The 18,598-nt window shown below is 35.1% G+C and overlaps 1 protein-coding gene across 1 annotated transcript in view; it reads left to right on the top strand.

Annotated features, from left to right (window-relative positions):
- The window catches only part of VPS13A (vacuolar protein sorting 13 homolog A), a 223,031-nt gene that overhangs the window by 60,833 nt on the left and 143,600 nt on the right, over positions 1-18,598 (top strand). Inside the window, exons 18-20 of the mRNA XM_029919678.1 lie at positions 2,942-3,078; positions 4,781-4,913; positions 7,640-7,757. Of these exons, the coding sequence (XP_029775538.1) occupies positions 2,942-3,078; positions 4,781-4,913; positions 7,640-7,757 (388 nt within the window). The remainder of the gene's footprint in view (positions 1-2,941; positions 3,079-4,780; positions 4,914-7,639; positions 7,758-18,598) is intronic.

Below are 18,598 nucleotides of genomic sequence, written 5' to 3'. Positions count from 1 at the left end.
GATCTCCAGTTAGTGGGCTCGAGCCCTGCTTCAGCCTTCATTGGATTCTGTGTCTCCCTTTTTCTCTCTGCCCCTTCCCCACTAGTGCTTGCTCGCTCTCTCGCTTCCTCTTTCTCTCTTTGAAAAAAGTTAGGAAAAAAAAGTAAAGGATGACTTTAAGTGCATTGCTCAATTATTGGTATATTACATCTGGAATAGTTCCTCAACTTATCTTTTACCTGTTCAGTAAAAGTGGAAAAAAAAAAACTTAGAAAAGAAGGAATTTAGGTAATACGGAATGTCTCAGTTTTATGAAACTTACTAGCTTCTAATGATCAGTGCTTTCCTTTTTACTTGTCTATTAATTTGTATGTTTAAAGTTTTCTCACAGTCCACATTCACTTGACCAGTTAATAAAAGATACTAAATTTTTCTTCTTAAATAATCTGGGCAGGGCTCAGTCGGTTGTGTCTGGCTCTTGCTTTAGACTCAGGTCATGATCTCACAGTTGGGGAGTTTGAGCCCTGTGTCAGGCTCTGCGCTGGCATTGTGGAGCCTACTAGGGGTATTCATTCTCTCTCTCTCTCTCTCTCTCTCTCTCTCTCTCTCTCTCTGTCCCTCACATGCACTGTCTCCCTCTCTTAGAAAATAAACATTAAAAAAATAATCTGGGCATTTTTTCATTTCAGTCTTATAAGACCTCTGTAGTTGTCACTGATTTCTAGGGAAGTGTTAATGTGAAATAATATCACCCGCGTAAGTATCTGGGGTGTGCTTTGACTGTACCAAGTGTTCTCTTAAGGAAAAGTCTCATCAATTAGAGTTTTAAGTTCTCTTACCATATCTTACGTTTCCAGGTTCAGTGTAATCTTTGAAGAAGAGATGGATTAAAAAAAAAAACCGAAACAGAGCTATTTTGTTTTTCAGTCATTTCTTTATATACTGCAAAGAAAGCTGGTTTTGTTTTTGCTTCCATAATGTTACTTTTGTTCTGCCTATAACTAAAGCAGTGAACTTCTCCCCCCTCTCCCCACCTCAGATACACCAGGCGTTTAATCTTACTGACATTTCTGTAGATTCTGAAAAGTCTTACATTTGTTTTTGGCTCTGACTTTTTTTATTGTCACTGTCTCCTCAAAATCTGAGATTATTGCATAGACTGCTTTTTAGCTACTTTTGACATTTTCATTCTTGGCTGAAATTCTCACTGGAGTAGTTTCCAGTTTTAATGTCAAAGTGTTAGTTTTAGAACTCCATTTTTGTTAAGTCTGGATTACATTTTTAATGAAATCAGAATTCATCCAGTTCTGCCTGTCACAAAATCTAACATGAAATTGTCACTTTTCTCCCATCCTTTCCTTTGTATTCACTTTATCTTTGTTGGGAAAAATGAGATGTGCTAATATGAGTCTCCTGGTTTTTTTCCCCTCTCTCCTAAGAGAAAATATTTTAGCTAGGTAAATTAAAAAATTCACTTCATGTTTTGATGAGACCTTCAAAAGCTGTCTGATTAAGCATCATACATTAGGCTACATTACTTCTGTTTTATAATTGCATTTTGAATACATCAGTCACTTCCTCTTGTTCACAGAGAGCTGTGCATTGTTTTTTTATATTTGTGTCTTTTCTGGTTTTTATTCATTTTCACATTATTTTCTCCACCTGAGTATGTTTTATATTAGATTGCAGATAATAACCTTAATTCTAGAAGCTGTAGGGTTTGCATTTACCCTCTACTGTTAAAATCTTACATGCCATTTATAGTTTGAACTCTGTGTATTGCTATATTGCATGCTCAGTACACTTCATAAGCTTAAAGTCAGGCCTGTTTTCTGATTGACTCTAATTGCAGAAACTATTATTTGTTATTGTTAAATATAAGTGTGTTGGAAACCTACCATATTCCTTCATATTTTTAGACTTTTTTCCAAAGATTTGTTTTCCTAAGCTTGTAATTCTTAAGAATTAAAAAATAGAGGGCACCTGGGTGGCTCAAGTTGGTTAAGCATCTGAGTTTTGGTTTCAGCTCAGGTCATGATCTCAGAGTTTGTGAGCATTGGGCTCTGTGCTGACCTTTTGGAGACTGCTTGTGATTTTCTATCTCCACCTTTCCTCTTTCCTCCCTTGCTTTTGTGCTTTTTCTTTCTCTCTTTCAAAATAAACAATCTTTAAAAAAAAAAAAAAAAGTTAAGTTAAAAAAAAAAAGGCAGGCATAGTGTCAGTAATACAAAACTTTGAAAGTCATATTCCACAATCTGATTTTGCTCTAAGTGCAATGGGAAATATAGGAGAGACAAGTAAAGAGACTTCTATTCAAAACAAAAGCTCACCTTCCCTCTCTTCCATTAAGAAACACACTAGACAGATTCCCATTTCCCGGCATCAAGGAAGCCTTCATTGAAAGTAAGTCTGAAGGTAAGACATCTAGGGAATATCTAGCGACTTGGATTTGTAGAATCAGGAATACATGAAACAGATTATTTTGGATGAGGAAGTCTTAACAACAGAAATGGAAATGAGGCTAGCGAAATGCTTAACAGTGGGATGGAGACTCTTGAATGCTAGATTGTCCTCCTGTCTGCTGCTTGTGACTGTCCTACCTGCCTCAGCAAACAAACCTCAGTGAAACCATGTTGTCTCTGTTTTTAAACAGATCATTTGGGGGAAAATATTAACAATGGTGCTTTGAGTCAGTTCTGTACTTAAGTTCCAAGCTTACTAAATGTTTCATAGAACATAATTTTGTAAATATATTTGTACCTGGTTTTACTCAAATGGAGTTTGTGGGTCAAATACATTTATATGGCGAGTCATTTCAATTTTGTACTTATATTTAATTAGGAGTGAGTGTACACACACATTGACTAACAAATATTTTTATTTTATATTAAAAATATTTTGCTCAAGATATTTTTAAAATTAATCCTAATTTCACATCCTTTTTTGTTTAAATTTCTTGCAGGTCTACTATATATTATCGAAACACAGAAAGTTCTTGATCTCAAAATTAATTTGAAGGCTTCATACATTATTATCCCACAAGATGGAATTTTTAGCCCTACATCAAATCTACTTCTTTTGGATCTTGGTCATCTAAAGGTATATACTAATACTTGTTTTATTTTATGATACTTAATTTGTTTCCCTGTTTAAAATGTATTTTGTTTTAAAACAGTTTGATTTGCTATATTGATTATTAGATCACGTAGCTTTTAGGATTTGAGAATTCTTCCTTTTTAGTAAATAATGTGGAGTTTTATTCAATTAGGTAGTTTCCCTATATTTCTAATAGAAAAATAAATGCTCATTTGAAATATGCAAGTGAGGGATAAACCTAAAAATTATATTTATAGAATTTGAGAGTAGTGTTTGAGGAGTTTATCTCCTTTTTAATTTAAATTTGCTACTTGACTAAAATATATGAGATGGGAAGGAGTTCTGGAAATAATCAAATGTATCTTGATCCTTCTTAAATTTTTTGTGTATATAACTTTAGATATTGATGTTTTAATAGTTCTGTCAAACAATCTTAATTTGAGAGATGGTCTTCTTGCATTTACCTAAGTCATTTCCCTTTCCACCCAGTTAGGTACATTTTTCTTTCTTAATTTTGAAGAGAGAATGGTTTTTTGTGTATGTTTCAAAATCTGCATGGTTCTCTATGGTACCATTGACCATATGTGGTTGTTTATAATGATTAAAATTAAATAACATAAAAAATTAGTTCTTTAGTCATATGAGCCACGTTCAAGAAATAAAATACTCACAAGTGACTTGTGTCTACTCTATCAATACAGAGAGAATAATGCCATCCTTATAGAAAGTTCTCTTGGACTGCATTACTCTAGATGATTAATTGTAGATTAAATAGCTATAGCAGCTTAAACACCCAAGAAGGATGGGTAGTGTTGGAATGCTTTCTGGCTACCCAACAAATCTGTGCCTTTCCTTGATACTGGCATTGTCCTTTATTCTATGTTTTTACTCTTCAGTTGGTAATTATGTACATATTTACTGGATTTATATTTAAAGTAAGCTTTATATAGTTAATTATTTATAGATCACTTTAGTTACGGAATTGTTTCATGATTAGTGTGATATAGTAGAACGAGCATACTGTCAAGAGTAAGGGGTCAAGTTTTGTGACCTTTGGCAATTTGCTTAAACTACCTTTCAGAGAGATAATCAGGTTCGATAGTCTGTCGCACATGAGCTATATAAAATAGACGTGAAAATGTTAAGATAAATACACACACACGAATACATGAATGTATAAGATCTTTATGTACTATGGTAGAGTGATCTCCAGGATGTTTTAAGTGAAAAACGTAGTGTGTGTAGTTCGCTGAGAAGGGGCTGGAACAAAGATAACGTAGTTGGGGTTGTATAAATGCCCAAGTTGGGACTACAGTTCAGCTGTTCCAACACATAGTTTTATAAGAAGAATCCAGAATTATCAGTCATCATGCTATAGAAACATCTTGTAGGCTGCATATGTCTCAATTTTGTTTTTAATAAAAAGGCTTCTTATCAGATTTTAAAAAGTTTTAAATGTTTTATTCTCTAGGATTGGCTTGGTTTTCCTCTTTTAATATATGCAATTGAGATATATAACTTAACGTGTAAAAATTTACGTTATACCTGGTCATTTTGTTATACATGTCATGGATAAGGACATTTCTTTTAGCCTTGTATCTCAGCTTTTCAGTCTGTCTTCTATTACATTTTTATGTTATAGTCTTATTTACATTTTCATTTTAAAGTATTTTGCATCATCTAAACTATTAAAATTAACTTCAAGGTTACAAGTAAAAGTCGTTTGGAATTACCAGATATAAAACAAGGTGGGGCCAAACTTGAAGAGATAATGCATAGAGCTTATGATTCCTTTGATGTTCAGCTTACAAGCATACAGCTGCTTTACAGCACAGTTGGTAAGTATATAATGCATTATTTGTTGATCTATTTGACTGTAGTGATTAAGTAGGTTTTTAGACAGTGTCTCTGAAGACCTTCATCCCAAATACATTAGGACATTTATATTTTTGAACTAGAAGTAACAGTAGGGGCACCTGGGTGGCTCAGTTAGTTTAGTGTCCCACTCTTGATTTCAGCTCAGGTCAAGATCTCATGGTTAGTGAGTTCAAGGCTGCATCTGGCTGTGCACTGATGCACAGGGCCTACTTGGAATTCTCTCTCTCCTCTCTCTCTCTGCCCCTCCTCTGCTGGCTCGCTCACTCTCTCAAAATAAAGAAACGTTTAAAAAAAAGTTTAAAAAAAGAAATAGGCGGTGCCTGGTTGGCTCAGTTGGTTGAGCTGCTGAGACTTTGGCTCAGGTCATGGTCTCACAGCTCATGAGTTCGAGCCCCACGTCAGGCTCTGTGTTCACAGCTCAGAGCCTGGAGCCTGCTTCAGATTCTGTGTCTCCCTGTCTCTCTGCCCCTTCCCCACTTGCATTCTGTCTCTCTCTCAAAAATAAACATTAAAAATATTTTTTTAAAGTAATAGTAGATATTGCCAAGGACCAATATCTCAGGTATCTGATTTCATCCCTCAAGAGACATTATTAATGTCTGGAGACATTTTTGTGCTCACAGCTGAGAAGTAAGTGCACTACTAGCATCTCGTGAGAGTGGAGGTCAGGGATGCTACTAATAAACAACATACAGTATAGAGGAAAGCCACCCCACCACACTCACTGGCCCAAATGTCAGTAGTGCTGAGACTGAGCCATCCTTTGGACAAGGTTGGAAAATGTTGGCACACATTTAAAGTACCTGTTTTATACAAAATAATCACAAGAGGCTGTCAAGGCCAGAGGCAAGCAGTCTAGGGCCTCTGACTGCTCAAGCCATAAACATACCTTTACCCCATTCACTCTGGTGTGCTAATCAGGAGTCTCTGATCCAGATCTAGTTTTAAAATAAAGTCAACAGCCAGAAATTCACTTGGAAAGAGCCACTAACGTAGATAGAGATCCAAGGCTAGTTGAGCCCTCTTTCTACTGCATCATCCTGTTTCTGACTCCCCAGAGTTGTTAGGTGTTAGTAAGCATTTAGATAACTCAACAGAATTGGATTGGTGGCTGTTCTAGGGATTTGTAAATGTGTGTATATGGTCAAATTTTAATTATCTAAGCTAATAAAAAGGGAAGCAATGAGAACCCCAAATAGTGGTTATTAAAGGGATTAATTTACATAGTACGGGTACATTTTTATTTTATTTTTTTAACTAAATTCACTTTGAGATAATAAACTTGATTTCTGTTTTTGTCAGATTCTTTTTGGTATAGAAGAAGCCCAGAAGTGTAGTGGGTGGAAAGTAAAAATTGTTAATAGGAAATCCATACATTTTTCTCAGGGAATAAATTACAGTATTTTGGTATGTTTGCTACATATTTGTCACTTTTAAAGTCTGTGCACTGTATTTATGTCGAGATGCTTTTTGAAAAAAACTTTATTCCATTGTTGTCTGAAAATTATTGGAATTTCTTGGAATTGTTCTTGATAAGCATTCACTCTTCTTAAATAATTGAATCTTTGTTGAGCAAGATAGTTTTGACATTGGGGTTACTTTAGATAATTGTCATAAACTCTCTTCGATAAGTACTGAATCATGTGCTTCTGAATTTTTTCTGTGAATTGAGAAGTAAAGAAAATATCTCAATACTGTTGGAACTTAACAAATTGTGAGAGTTCCTTTCTTTAATCTTTCATTGGCTTGTTTTTCCTTGACTGGGGACTTCATCTGACTCATGGGATGATTAGGTTCAAATGAAGTAACGTATATGAAAATGCGTTGTCACATAGACTTAATGTTACTAGGTGTGGACATAAATTTCAGATTTTATCACACACTAGCCTTTGACCATAAGCAACTTACAAATTCCTGTGAGTGTGTTTTTTAAAATGGGATGATTAAATATCATTGCGAGAATTAAATGAAAATTTAAACATTGCCTAAAAGAATGGCTGTTAAAAAATCTTGAATAACTGGTAGCTTTTATTAAGACAAAAGAGCTATGCTTTTCTCTGCCTTTTTTGTTATCGCCTTAGAGCCATGTTTTTTGGGCAAGGTAGTTTGGTTGGTGTAGCAACTGTAAATGGGTGCATGGCAGATTTGATTAAAGTGTATTGTTGGTGGGGTTTTTTTTTTGTGTGTTTTGTTTTTGATTTTAGAGCATGCAAGTTGGAAAGAGAGGAGGAAGGAGGGAGGGAGGGAATGAGAGAGAGAGAGAGAGAGAGAGAGAGAGAGAAAATGAATCGTAAACAGGCTCCAGACTCAGCATGAAACCTGATGCAGGGCTCAATCCCATGACCCTAGGATCGTGACCTGACCCCAAATCAAGAGTCAGATGGCCAAGCAGCTGATCCACTTAGGCTCTCCTAAACTATATTGATGGTTTTTAGTAACCATTTTTTTTCCTGTTGATGTTTCCTGTTGTTGTTGTCTTTGAAGTGGTAGAGGGAAAATAATGAAGGGGAAAAGAATTTAGCTGTTGATTATGTGTACATGGGAGGGTGGCCTCAAGATTATCTGGGATAGGAAGGTTTTCTCATATCCTGCAGTATATGACTACAAAGCATTTATAGTAATTTTACGTTTAATGTTTTTCAAATTATATGTGTGCTAAATAAACATGTACTGTTTTCCCAATTAGGTGATAATTGGAAAGAAGCTCGAAAACTTAATGTGTCTGCCCAACATATTTTGATACCTATGCACTTCAATGTGGAACTTGCTAAGGCCATGGTTTTCATGGATATAAGGATGCCCAAGTATGTATTGTTTGTTTTATGTGATTGTATATTTCCTTAGAAATTCCTTAGCTAAGGAAATACCATATGTCAGTGATCTGTGTGTGTGTGGTAAAATGTACATAACATAAATTTTACCTTTTCTAAGTGTATAATTCAGTGGCATTAAGTACATTCACATTGTTGGGTAACCACCATCACTATCAATCTCCAGAACTTTGTCATTTTCCCCAAACTGAAACTCAGTACTCATTAAACAATAATGCTCCACTCCGCCATACTCCTAGCCCATGGCAATTACCATTATATATCAAGTCTATGAATTTGGCTACTCTGGGTACCTTATATAAATAGAATCACGCACTATTTGTCCTTTTTTGTCTTGAGTTATTGCACATAGCTTAATGTCTTCAGGGTTGATCCATGTTGTAGCATATGTCAGAATTTCACTTAAGGTTGAAAATATTCCACTGAGCATGTATACATATGCCATTTATTGGTTCCTCTATCAATGGCCATTTGGGTCATTGTAATGAAGTTTGGCTCTTCTAACAATCCTGTTACATTCACAGTGCTGGAAAGATTGATAGAGAACTATCTGTTCAAGTCCTTGCTTAAAATTTTTTGTGAATATATGCAGAAGTGGAATTGCTGGATCATATGATAATTCTATTTTTAATTTTTTGAGGAACTGCCCTGTTTTCCATAGCTGCTATCCCATTTTATAACAGCGGTTAAAGGGTTCCTATTTCCCTACCTCTTCAACACTTATTTTCTTACTTTTAAAAATTATTCTCTGCAGTAGGCATGAAGTAGTATCTAATTATAGCTTTGAGTTGCAGTTCCCTAGTCATTACTGATTAGGTAATTTTCAGGTACTTCTTGGCAGTTTATACATTTCTTTGGAGAAATGGCTATTCAAGTCCTTTGCCTATCTGTAATTGGGATGTTTTTGCTTTGTTTTTAAAATATATTCTGTATTTTAGTTCCTTGCCAGAAAGATGATTTGCAAATATTTTCTTTCATTTTGTGGATTTCTTTCACTCTTTTAAGAGTGTCCTTTGATGCTCACAAGGTTTAAATATAAAGTCCAATCTTTTTTCTAAATTTAAATCCAAGTTAGTTTAACATATAGTGTGATAATGGTTTCAGGAATAGAATTTAGTGATTCATCACTTGCATAACACACCCAGTCCTAATCCTCACAAATGTCCTCCTTAAAGCCCCTCACTCCTTTAACCCTTTCCCCCAACCCAACACCCAGCCATCAACTTTCAGTTCATTCTCTGTGTTTAAGAGTCTCTTTTGGTTTATCTCCCTCTCTGTTTTTATATTATTTTTGCATCTCTTCCCCTATGTTCATCTGTTTTGTATCTTAAATTTCACATGAGTGACATCATATATTTCTTTTTCTTGACTGACATACTTTGCTTCGCATAATACACTCTAGTTCCATCCAAATTGTTGCAAGATTTCATTCTTTTTGATTGCTAAGTAATACTTCAATGTGTGTGTGTGTGTGTGTGTGTACACACACCCATCTTCTTTATTTGTCAGTCCATGGACATTTTGGCTCTTTCCATACTTTGCCTATTGTTGATAGCACTGCTATAAACATTGGGGTGCATGTTCCCCTTTGAATCAGCACTCATGTATTCCTTGGATAAATACCTACTAGTGCAGTTGCTGGGTTCTAGGATAGTTCTATTTTTAATTTTTTGAGGACTTCATACTGTTTTCCAGAGTGGCTGCCCCAGTTTGCATTCCCATCAGCAGTGCAAAAAGGTTCCTCTTTATCCACAATCTCTCTAGCATCTGTTGTTTCCTGAGTTGTTAATTTTAGCCATTCCGGCAAGTGTGAGGTGGTATCTCATTGTGATTTTGATTTAGATGAGTAATGTTGAGCATTTTTTCATGTTTGTTAACCATCTGGATATCTTCTTTGGAGAAGTGTCTTTTGCCCATTTCTTCACTGGATTGTTTTTTGGGTGTTGAGTTTGATAAGTTCTTTATACATTTTTGGATACTAACCCTTTATCTGATATGTCATTTGCAAATATATTCTCCCATTTCGTTGGTTTCCTTTTAGTTTTGCTGATTGTTTCCTTTGCAGTGCAGAAACTTTTTCTCTTGATGAGGTCCCTGTAGTGCATTTTGCTTTTGTTCCCCTTCCTTCTGGAGATGTGTTAAGACAGAAGTTGCTGGGGCGAGGTGAGAGAGGTTGTGCCTATTTTCTCCTCTAGGATTTTGATGGCTACTGTTTTACATTTAGGTCTTTCATCCATTTTGAGTTTATTTTTGTGTATGGTGTAGGAAAGTGGTCCCAGTTCATTCTGCATGTCAACTGTTCATTTTCCCAAAACCATTTGCTGAAGAGACTTTTATCCATTGGATATTCTTTCCTGGTTTGTCAAAGATTAGTTGGCCATATGTCTATGGGTGCATTTCTGGGTTCTCTTTTCTGTTCCAATGATCTACGTGTTCTTGTGCCAGTACCATACTGTCTTGATGATTACAGCTTTGTAATACTGCTTGAAGTCTGGAATTAAGATGCCTCCAGCTTTGGTTTTCTTTTTTAGGATTGCTTTGGCTATTCAGGGTCTTTTCTGGTTCCATACAAGTCTTAGGATGGTTTGTTCTAGCTCTCTGAAGAATGTTGGTATTATTTTGACAGGGATTGCATTGAATATGTATATTGCTTCTAGTAGTATCGACTTGAGAAGGTCCCATTTATCTGTTGCTTATGCTTTTAGTATTATATCTAAGAAATTATTGTGAAATCCCATGTTATGAAACTTCTATATATATTTTTTTTTTTACAAAGATTTTTATACTTCAAGCTTTCATGTTTAGGTCTTTGATGCATTAGTTCTTGAACAGGGGTTATCGAAGCATGATAACTATGGATCTCTTTCTTCGCTCAGTTTATCAAAGTTTGAGGCATATATTTTTGAGCTTTGTTGTTTGACACATATGTTTTAATTGGTACATCTTCTAGGTGAAGTGCCCTTTGTCTCTAGTAACAGATTTGACTTATTCTATTTTGACTGCTTTTCTTATGGCTATTACTGATTTCTTATCTTTATTTACATGGGATATTTTTTCTGTTCTTTCACTTTTAAGCTATTTGTGCTCTTGGATCTAAATTGAGTCTAGGGCAGACAGACAGTTGGATCCTGTTTTTTTAATCCATTCTTTAAATTTATATCGTGGGTTGGGAAGCTTAAGCCATGTACATTTAAAGTAAATATGATGGGGAAGGACTTTTGTCATTTTGTGATTTACTTGCCATATATTTTACAACTTTTTTGTTCCTTGTTTCCCCTCTTACTGCCTTCATTTTCATTTAGCTGATGTTTTTGTTGTGAAATGATTTGATTCCTTTCTGTTTTCCATGTGTGCACATTCTATAGATATTTTATTATTGGTTATTATGGAGATTACATATAGGATCACAAGGTTATATAAGGTTGTAACAATCCATTTAAATTTCATACCAACTTAACTTTGTACATAAAAACTACTTCCACCCCTCCCATTTTATGTTACTGATGTCACATATTATATCTTTATATATTGTGTACCCATTAACATAGATTTATAATTATTTTTATGCATTTGTCTTAAATCCCAGAGAAAATAGTGGAGTTGTAATAAAAAATTATAAGTGATACTTGATTTTACATTTATTATGTAAATACCTTTATCTTTACTGAGATATTTATATTTTACTCTTAGCTGAAACTTTGATCCCAGGATCCTAAGTAGAGAAGTCTGTTGCACTCGACTGGACTCTTTCGCTGGTTTAGTCCTAGATAGTTTTAGACTGTAACCACTCCTTTCACCTCTCTTTCCACCAGTACTTTTCTCGCTTCCTTGCAAACATTGAAACCTCAGCCAGATACTCTATTTTATAATTTAACTAAGGACACACCTAACACCTGCCAAACAGTCCCAGGGGAATGTTAGAAGTGAGGCAACCAGAGAATGCTCATAAAATAGTGCTCAGGCTTTGTGTCTGAAAGGAAGCATAGGGAGGAGGAGAGAGGTAAGTAGTGATAGCCTGGCTTTTTCCCACTTCCTGTGGACCTGACTGCTATTACTTATGTGCTCTTGTCAAGTGAAAGAGAGACCCACACCCTTTTTGTTGGCTTTTTAAAATATAATGATTCTGTCCACTAGCAAACATTGTGTGGTGTACTGCATCTTGTTCTCCTTGACTGACGTCTGCTAGGAAATCAGACTGCAGTCTGAGAGTCTCAAGGCAAAGGGATGTCAAGAATTTGGCCTAAGACAGACAGAAGGAACAAAAACCATTCTATACATTCTGCTGATTTATATGATCCAGCACTAGGTATAGTTTGATTTTTAGATACAAGGCTTAGGTCTCTAGTTCTCTCCCAGATGTCCCAGAGCCTATTTATTGTTGTCTGGTATTTCTTGTAAAGTTTGTCAGTATGTGGTAAAGAACAAAGATGTATGTGATTTTCTGTTGTAAAGACAAGTCTGAATTGACTCCTTTTTAGCTTGGTTGAAATATTTTTAAGTGTGGTAAAATCTAGAAAGTTAGAGAGTACCAGGTAAAAGAAGTTAATATTATGCCAAGGGAACTTGATTTGGGTTGCTTTATCAATATACGATTAGGAAGAATTTGTTTTATAATGCCAGAGACTAGAGCATAGAAACCATTGAAATAACTGATTAAAATACCTATATCTGGGGTACCTGGGTGACTCAGTCGGTTAAGTATTAGAGTCTTGATTTTTTACACAGGTCATGATCTCAGGGTTCATGAGACTGAGCCCCATGTCGGGTTCTGAACTCAGTGCTGGAGTCTGCTTGAGATTCTCTCTCCCTCTGTCTTGGACCTCCCCCCACTCATGTGTGCAGACCCCTGTTCTCTCTCCTAAAAATAAATAAACTTAAAAAAAAGTAAATAAGATACCTAGATAAATGAAGGAAATGCAAGATCATGAAAGATAAATCCCATGTAACAGTTGCAAATTGTTTCTGTAAAGGACCAGATGGTAAACATTTTAGGCTTGAATTCCATATTATTAGTCATAAGTATTCAACTCTGCTGTTTTAGGATGAACACTGCTATAAACCATACATAATGAATGGGCATGGACGTGTTCTAGTAATACTTAATTAATTTATCAAAATAAGCAGCAGGCTCAGTTAACCCCTGGCCATATTTTACCAGTCCGGTCCAGTGCATAACAGTCAAACATGACCAATACAAGGGAAAAGATACTGGGAAGGTCATTTGAACTAGTATTCTAATGATACTAAAATTGATATAGCTTAGGATCAGAGAAGGACAGCTATAATAGTAAAAGGCAGAAGCTAAATGATTTAGAAAGAACAAGTCTGAGAAGCATTTGATTTTAATTTAGTAAGTTGGAGCAATCTGAAGTGAATATGATGTATAAAACCCTGGAACTGTAAAAGTACCAGGCAGCATCCTTTGAAATTTGAGCTTAAAACGCTTAAGGCAAATAAGTGCATTTAAGTCCTCTACTATTTGGCACATAGTATTTTGGTGCCCCTGTTTTCAGCTTGTACACCTGGTATATATAAAGAAATTGAAAAGAAGTTTAATTATAATAATGAGACAGATTTATAATGGGTATCTAAGTTACAATAGAAGATATGGGACTAATTATAAATATTTAGCTATTAAAGTAAAAGAAAGCTTCTAATTTCCTCAGGAAATGGAGATAGATTTTTAGACTGATAACCGTAGCTGCCATGCATGTGAATTGAAAAAAGTTTTAGAAAAAATAGTGTTGTAGATTCTGGGTCTAGAATTCTTTCTTGTTGAGCAAGAAAGCAGGATGCAAGATTAAAATACAAGAGATGGCTAATGGCTGGGAGAAGGCCAGACCTCTGAATAAGGGTTCTTGCTCTGTATTTATTAAGATCAGAAGGCTTATAAGTGTGCTGGATGTGCACCAAGAGACAATGAATCTGTGAACGTTCATTCGGGCGTGAGGGAAAGGGGGTTTTGAAGATAGATGGTGTTAGGGGTTTAGGTCAACATAAAACAAAATCCTGGCACTGGACTGATGGTTGTTAACAGCAGACCTGAGGCTCTTTGTCTGTTTAACTTAGCTAGCCTAGGGGATAATACCAACCATGGTACCTCAGGGTCAACAAGGCACCTTTCTTTTGCTAATTAGCTCTCCTCTGGGCAACTTTACCCCAAAGCAGTCTATAGTCCTATACACCTTTTTACCTAATTTGGTCCTTCCTTCCTGTGAAAGCAGCTTTCTTCTATAGTACTAAATTGGGGGGCTTTTCTGCCCTCAATACCTAATCTTGTTTTTCTCCTGTATCTTTGTTCTATAATGGGCCCTTGCCCCCCCAATACCTATTTACCTAATCTTGTTAACCCATCCGTGCAAGCCCAGGAAATTGACAAGCTTATTCCCCACAATAAAGGGATAGAAAATGGTGAGTGTTAACTTTCTCTTTTTTGATATCAGTCTCATTTTAAACTATTATTTTTTTAGAGACTGACTTCAGAACAGTTTTAGAGTCACAGAAAAAAAATTTTTGTTGTAGCTGATACACAAGGTTACATTAGTTTCAGGTGTACAACATAGTGATTTGACAACTCTAACTAGATGTGCTGTGCTCATCCACAAGTATAGCTGCCTTCTGTCACCATACAAGCCTATGATAGCACCATTTGACTGTATTCCTTATGCTGTACCTTTTATCCCCATGACTTATTCATTCCATAACTGGAAGCCTATACATCCCGGTCCCCTTCACCTATTTTGCCCATCCCTTCACCTGCTCCCCCTGGCAATCATCACTTTATTTTGTGTATTTGTGTGTCTGTCTTTTTGTTGTTTTTTGGATTCTACATGTAAGTGAAATCATATGGTATTTGTCTTTGACTTATTTCACGTAGTGTTATGCCCTCTAGTCCTCCTATGGTGAGATGGCAAGATCTTTTTTTTTTATGGTAGAGTAATATTCCGTTGTATATATATCATATCTTCTTTATCCATTTATCTTTTGACAGACCTTTGGGATGCTTCCGTTGGCTATTATAAACAATACCACAATAAACATAAGGGTGGATGTGTTTTTCAAATTAGTGTTTTCATTTTCTTTGGGTAAATAACCACCAATGGAACTACTGTGTTTCTGTTTTGAATTATTTGAGGAACCTCCATGCTGTTTCCCACATGGCTGTCTAAATTTAAATTCCGTCCAGTAGTGCATGAGGATGCCATTTTCTCCAGAATCTCAGCAACACTTATTTGTCCTTTTTATTCTAGTCATTCTGACAAGTGTCAGGTGTATTGATTTGCATTTCCCTTATGATTAGTGATGGTGAGCATGTTTTCAAAAGTCTGTTGGCCATCTGTATGTCCTGTGCCTATTTTTTAAATGAGATTTTTGGATTTTTTGTTTTGTTTTGAGTTATAGAAACTCTTTATATTTTGGAAAGTAACCTTTTGTTGGATGTATTATTTGTAAGTATCTTCTCCCATTCAGTAAGTAGATTATCTTTGCATTTTGTTGATGGCTTCCTTCACTGTGCAAAAGCTTTTTATTTTGATGAAGTTCCAGTAGTTTAGTTTTGCTTTTGTATCACTTGCTTGAGGAGAAATGTCTGGAAAAAAAATGTTGCTAAGGCTGATTATGGTCTATTTTTTAGGATTTTAAGGTTTTAGGGCTCAAGGAGTTAAAACTTATAGCCCCACAAAAACCTGCACACAAATGTTTGTAGCAACTTTATTCATAATTTTACATAAAGCTTACACACATAAATTTTATATTTCATTTTTATAGCCCAAACTTGTAAGCAACCAAGACATCACTTAGTAGATTAGAGATAAACTGTGGTATATCAAAGAATGATATATTATTCAGTGGTAAAAGGAAATAAGCTATCAAGTTGTGAAAAGACATGGAAGAATATTAAATGTATATTACCAAGTGAAAAATGTCAGTCTGAAAGGGCTCCATAATGTACAATTTTAACTAGATGACATTGTGGAAAAGGCAAAAATAGGGACAGTAAAAAGATAAGTGCTTGCTGGGACTTGAAGTTGGTAGGGGAGGGATGAATAGTTGAAGGACAAAGGATTTTAGAGCAGTGAAAATACTCTAGATGGTATACTCTTGACGATATAATGATTGATACATGTCATTATGCACTTGACCAAACACACAGAACGTACAGCACCAAGAGTGAACAGTAATGTAAACTGTGGACTTTGGTGATTATGATTTGTCAGTGTAGCTTCATTAGCTTCAACAAGCATATAATTCTGGTTGAGAATGTTGTTAGTGAAGGAGGCAATGCATGGGTAGATGCAAGGGTATATAAAAAAAAATCTCAGTATTTCCTGTAAGTTTTTCTGTGACCCTTATTTGCAAGATCACATGATACTACACACAAATCCCTAAAGACTCCACCAAAACAATTACTAGAATAAATGAATTCAGTCAGCTTGTATATACAAAATTAAAACACAGAAATATGTTGCCTTTTGGTATACTAATAATTAAGCACAGAAAGAGAAGTTAAGAAAATAATCCCATTCACAGTTGCAGCAAAAAGAATAAAATACCTAAGAAAAAATATAACCAAAGAGATGGGAGACCTGTACTCTGAGAACTATATGTAATCTTTGATGAAAGAAAATGAAAATACCAAGATGTAGAAAGATATTCCATGCTCATGGATTGGAAGAATTGATATCATTAAATGTCTGTACAACTCAAAACAAACTACAGATTTAAAGCAATCCCTATCAAAATACCAATAGCATTTTTCATTAAACTGGAACATATAATTATAAAATTTGTAAGGAACTACAAAAGACGCTGAATAGCCAAAGCAGTCTGAAAAAAAATTAAAAAGCTGGAAGTATCATAGTCTCAGATTTTAAGATATACTTCAAAGCTAAAATCAAACACTACGACTGGCACAAAAATAGACACATAGATCAGTGGAACAGAATAGAGTGCCCAGAAATAAACCCATACTTACATGGTCAGTTACTCCATAAAAAAAGAGGCAAGAATATAAAATGAGGAAAGGATAGTCACATCAAAAAATGCTGCTGAGGACACGGAACAGCTACATGTAAAAAAATGAAATTGGACCACTTTCTTATACCATACACAAAGTAAGCTCAAAATGAGTTAAAGACCCAATTATGAGACCTAAAACCATAAAATCCTAAAAGAAAAAGTAGACCATAATCTCATAGACTTCAGCCTTAGCACATTTTTCTAGTTACCTCTTTTACATTTTTTGAAGAGGATATTTGTGCTTCATTGTATTGCCCTTATTTCTTTGTCAAAGATCAGTATATTGTATTTATAGAAGTTTACCTCCAGGCTCTGTATTCTCTTCCAGTGATCTGTTTGTCTTTTCTTTTGCCAATACGTGTCTTGCTTACTGTAGCTTTATAGTAAGTCTTGAAGTCAGGGAGTGTCAATCTTCCATCCTTGTTCTTCTCCTTCAATATTATGTTGACTATTCTGGATCTTTTATCTTTCCTTAGAGTCATTTTGTCAATATTTATGAAATAGTTGGCTGGGATTTTGATGTTAATTGCATTGAATCCATAGATCAGTTTGGGAAGAACTAACATCTTGACAATGTTTAGTTAAAAAAAATTTTTTTTAAATGTGTGTTTATTTTTGAGAGAGAGAGAGTGTGTGAACAGCAAGGGACACAGAGAGAGAGAGAGAGAGAGAGAGAGAGAGAGAGAGAGAGACAGAGAGAGACAGACAGAGAGAGAGAGAGAGAGAGACAGACAGAGACAGAGTAGCCAAAGCAGGCTCTAGGCTCTGAGCTGTCAGCACAGAGCCTGACGTGGGGCCCAAATCCATGAATTGTTAGATCATGACTTGAGCTGAAGTCGGATGCTTTAACTGACTGAGTCATCCAGGTGCCCTGAGTTTTAATATCCATAAGTAAACTGGGATATCGTTTTCTTAATTTCTTTTCTGATTTCACTCATCAAAGTTTTGCAATTTCCCAATATAGATCTTATATATATTTTGTTAGGTTTATACCCAAGTATTGCTTTTTTGGATGCTAATATAAATGATACTGTTTTTAATTTTTAAATTCCACTTGTCCATTTTGGTATATAGGAAAGCAAATAACTGTTGTATACCAACCTTGTATTTTGAAACCATGTTATAAGGCCTAATTAGTTCCATAGGAGTCTTCTTGATTTTCTGTATAGATCATGTCATCTATGAACAGAATCTGTATACTTTGTTTCTTTTTCTAGTCTTACTGCATGGCAATGACTTCTAGTGTGGTATTGAAAAGGAGTGATCAGAGAAACATCTTTGCTTTGTACCTAATCTTAGTAGGAAAACTTGGAGTTTCTTACCACTAAATATGATGATAGCTATAGATTTTTTGAAGGTATTCTTTTTTTTAAGTTATTTTATTTTATTATTTTTTTATTTATCTTTTTGAATATAACAAATTTATTTTTTTATCATACGCAGTTATTTTCCATCATTTACAGTACAGTAGTTACGATGACACTCCAAACAGAAAAGCAAAGTAAAAAATCAAAACAAAGGTATTCTTTATCAACTTTCATCCAGTTCACAGAGTTTTTTTCATGGATAGGTGTTGGATTTTGTTATATGCACCTACTTAATATGATCATGTAAGTTTTCTTCAGTCAGATCTGACTTTTAAACATGATTTTAGATACATAATCTCTTGTAGCAGTTATTTGAACTTGGTAAGCATTAGTTTCTTGATAGAAACCATATGCGTATGGGAACTTACAAGTAGCAGAGAGCAGAAATAGGTTGTCTACCTTACAGGTTGTGAGCACGCATGATAATGT

Source organism: Suricata suricatta, chromosome 13 (genome assembly GCF_006229205.1).
Source record: "Suricata suricatta isolate VVHF042 chromosome 13, meerkat_22Aug2017_6uvM2_HiC, whole genome shotgun sequence".
In the NCBI taxonomy this organism is placed as follows: domain Eukaryota; kingdom Metazoa; phylum Chordata; class Mammalia; order Carnivora; family Herpestidae; genus Suricata; species Suricata suricatta.
Note: the sequence above shows the minus strand (reverse complement) of the source record. Positions and strands in the feature narration are given on the sequence as shown.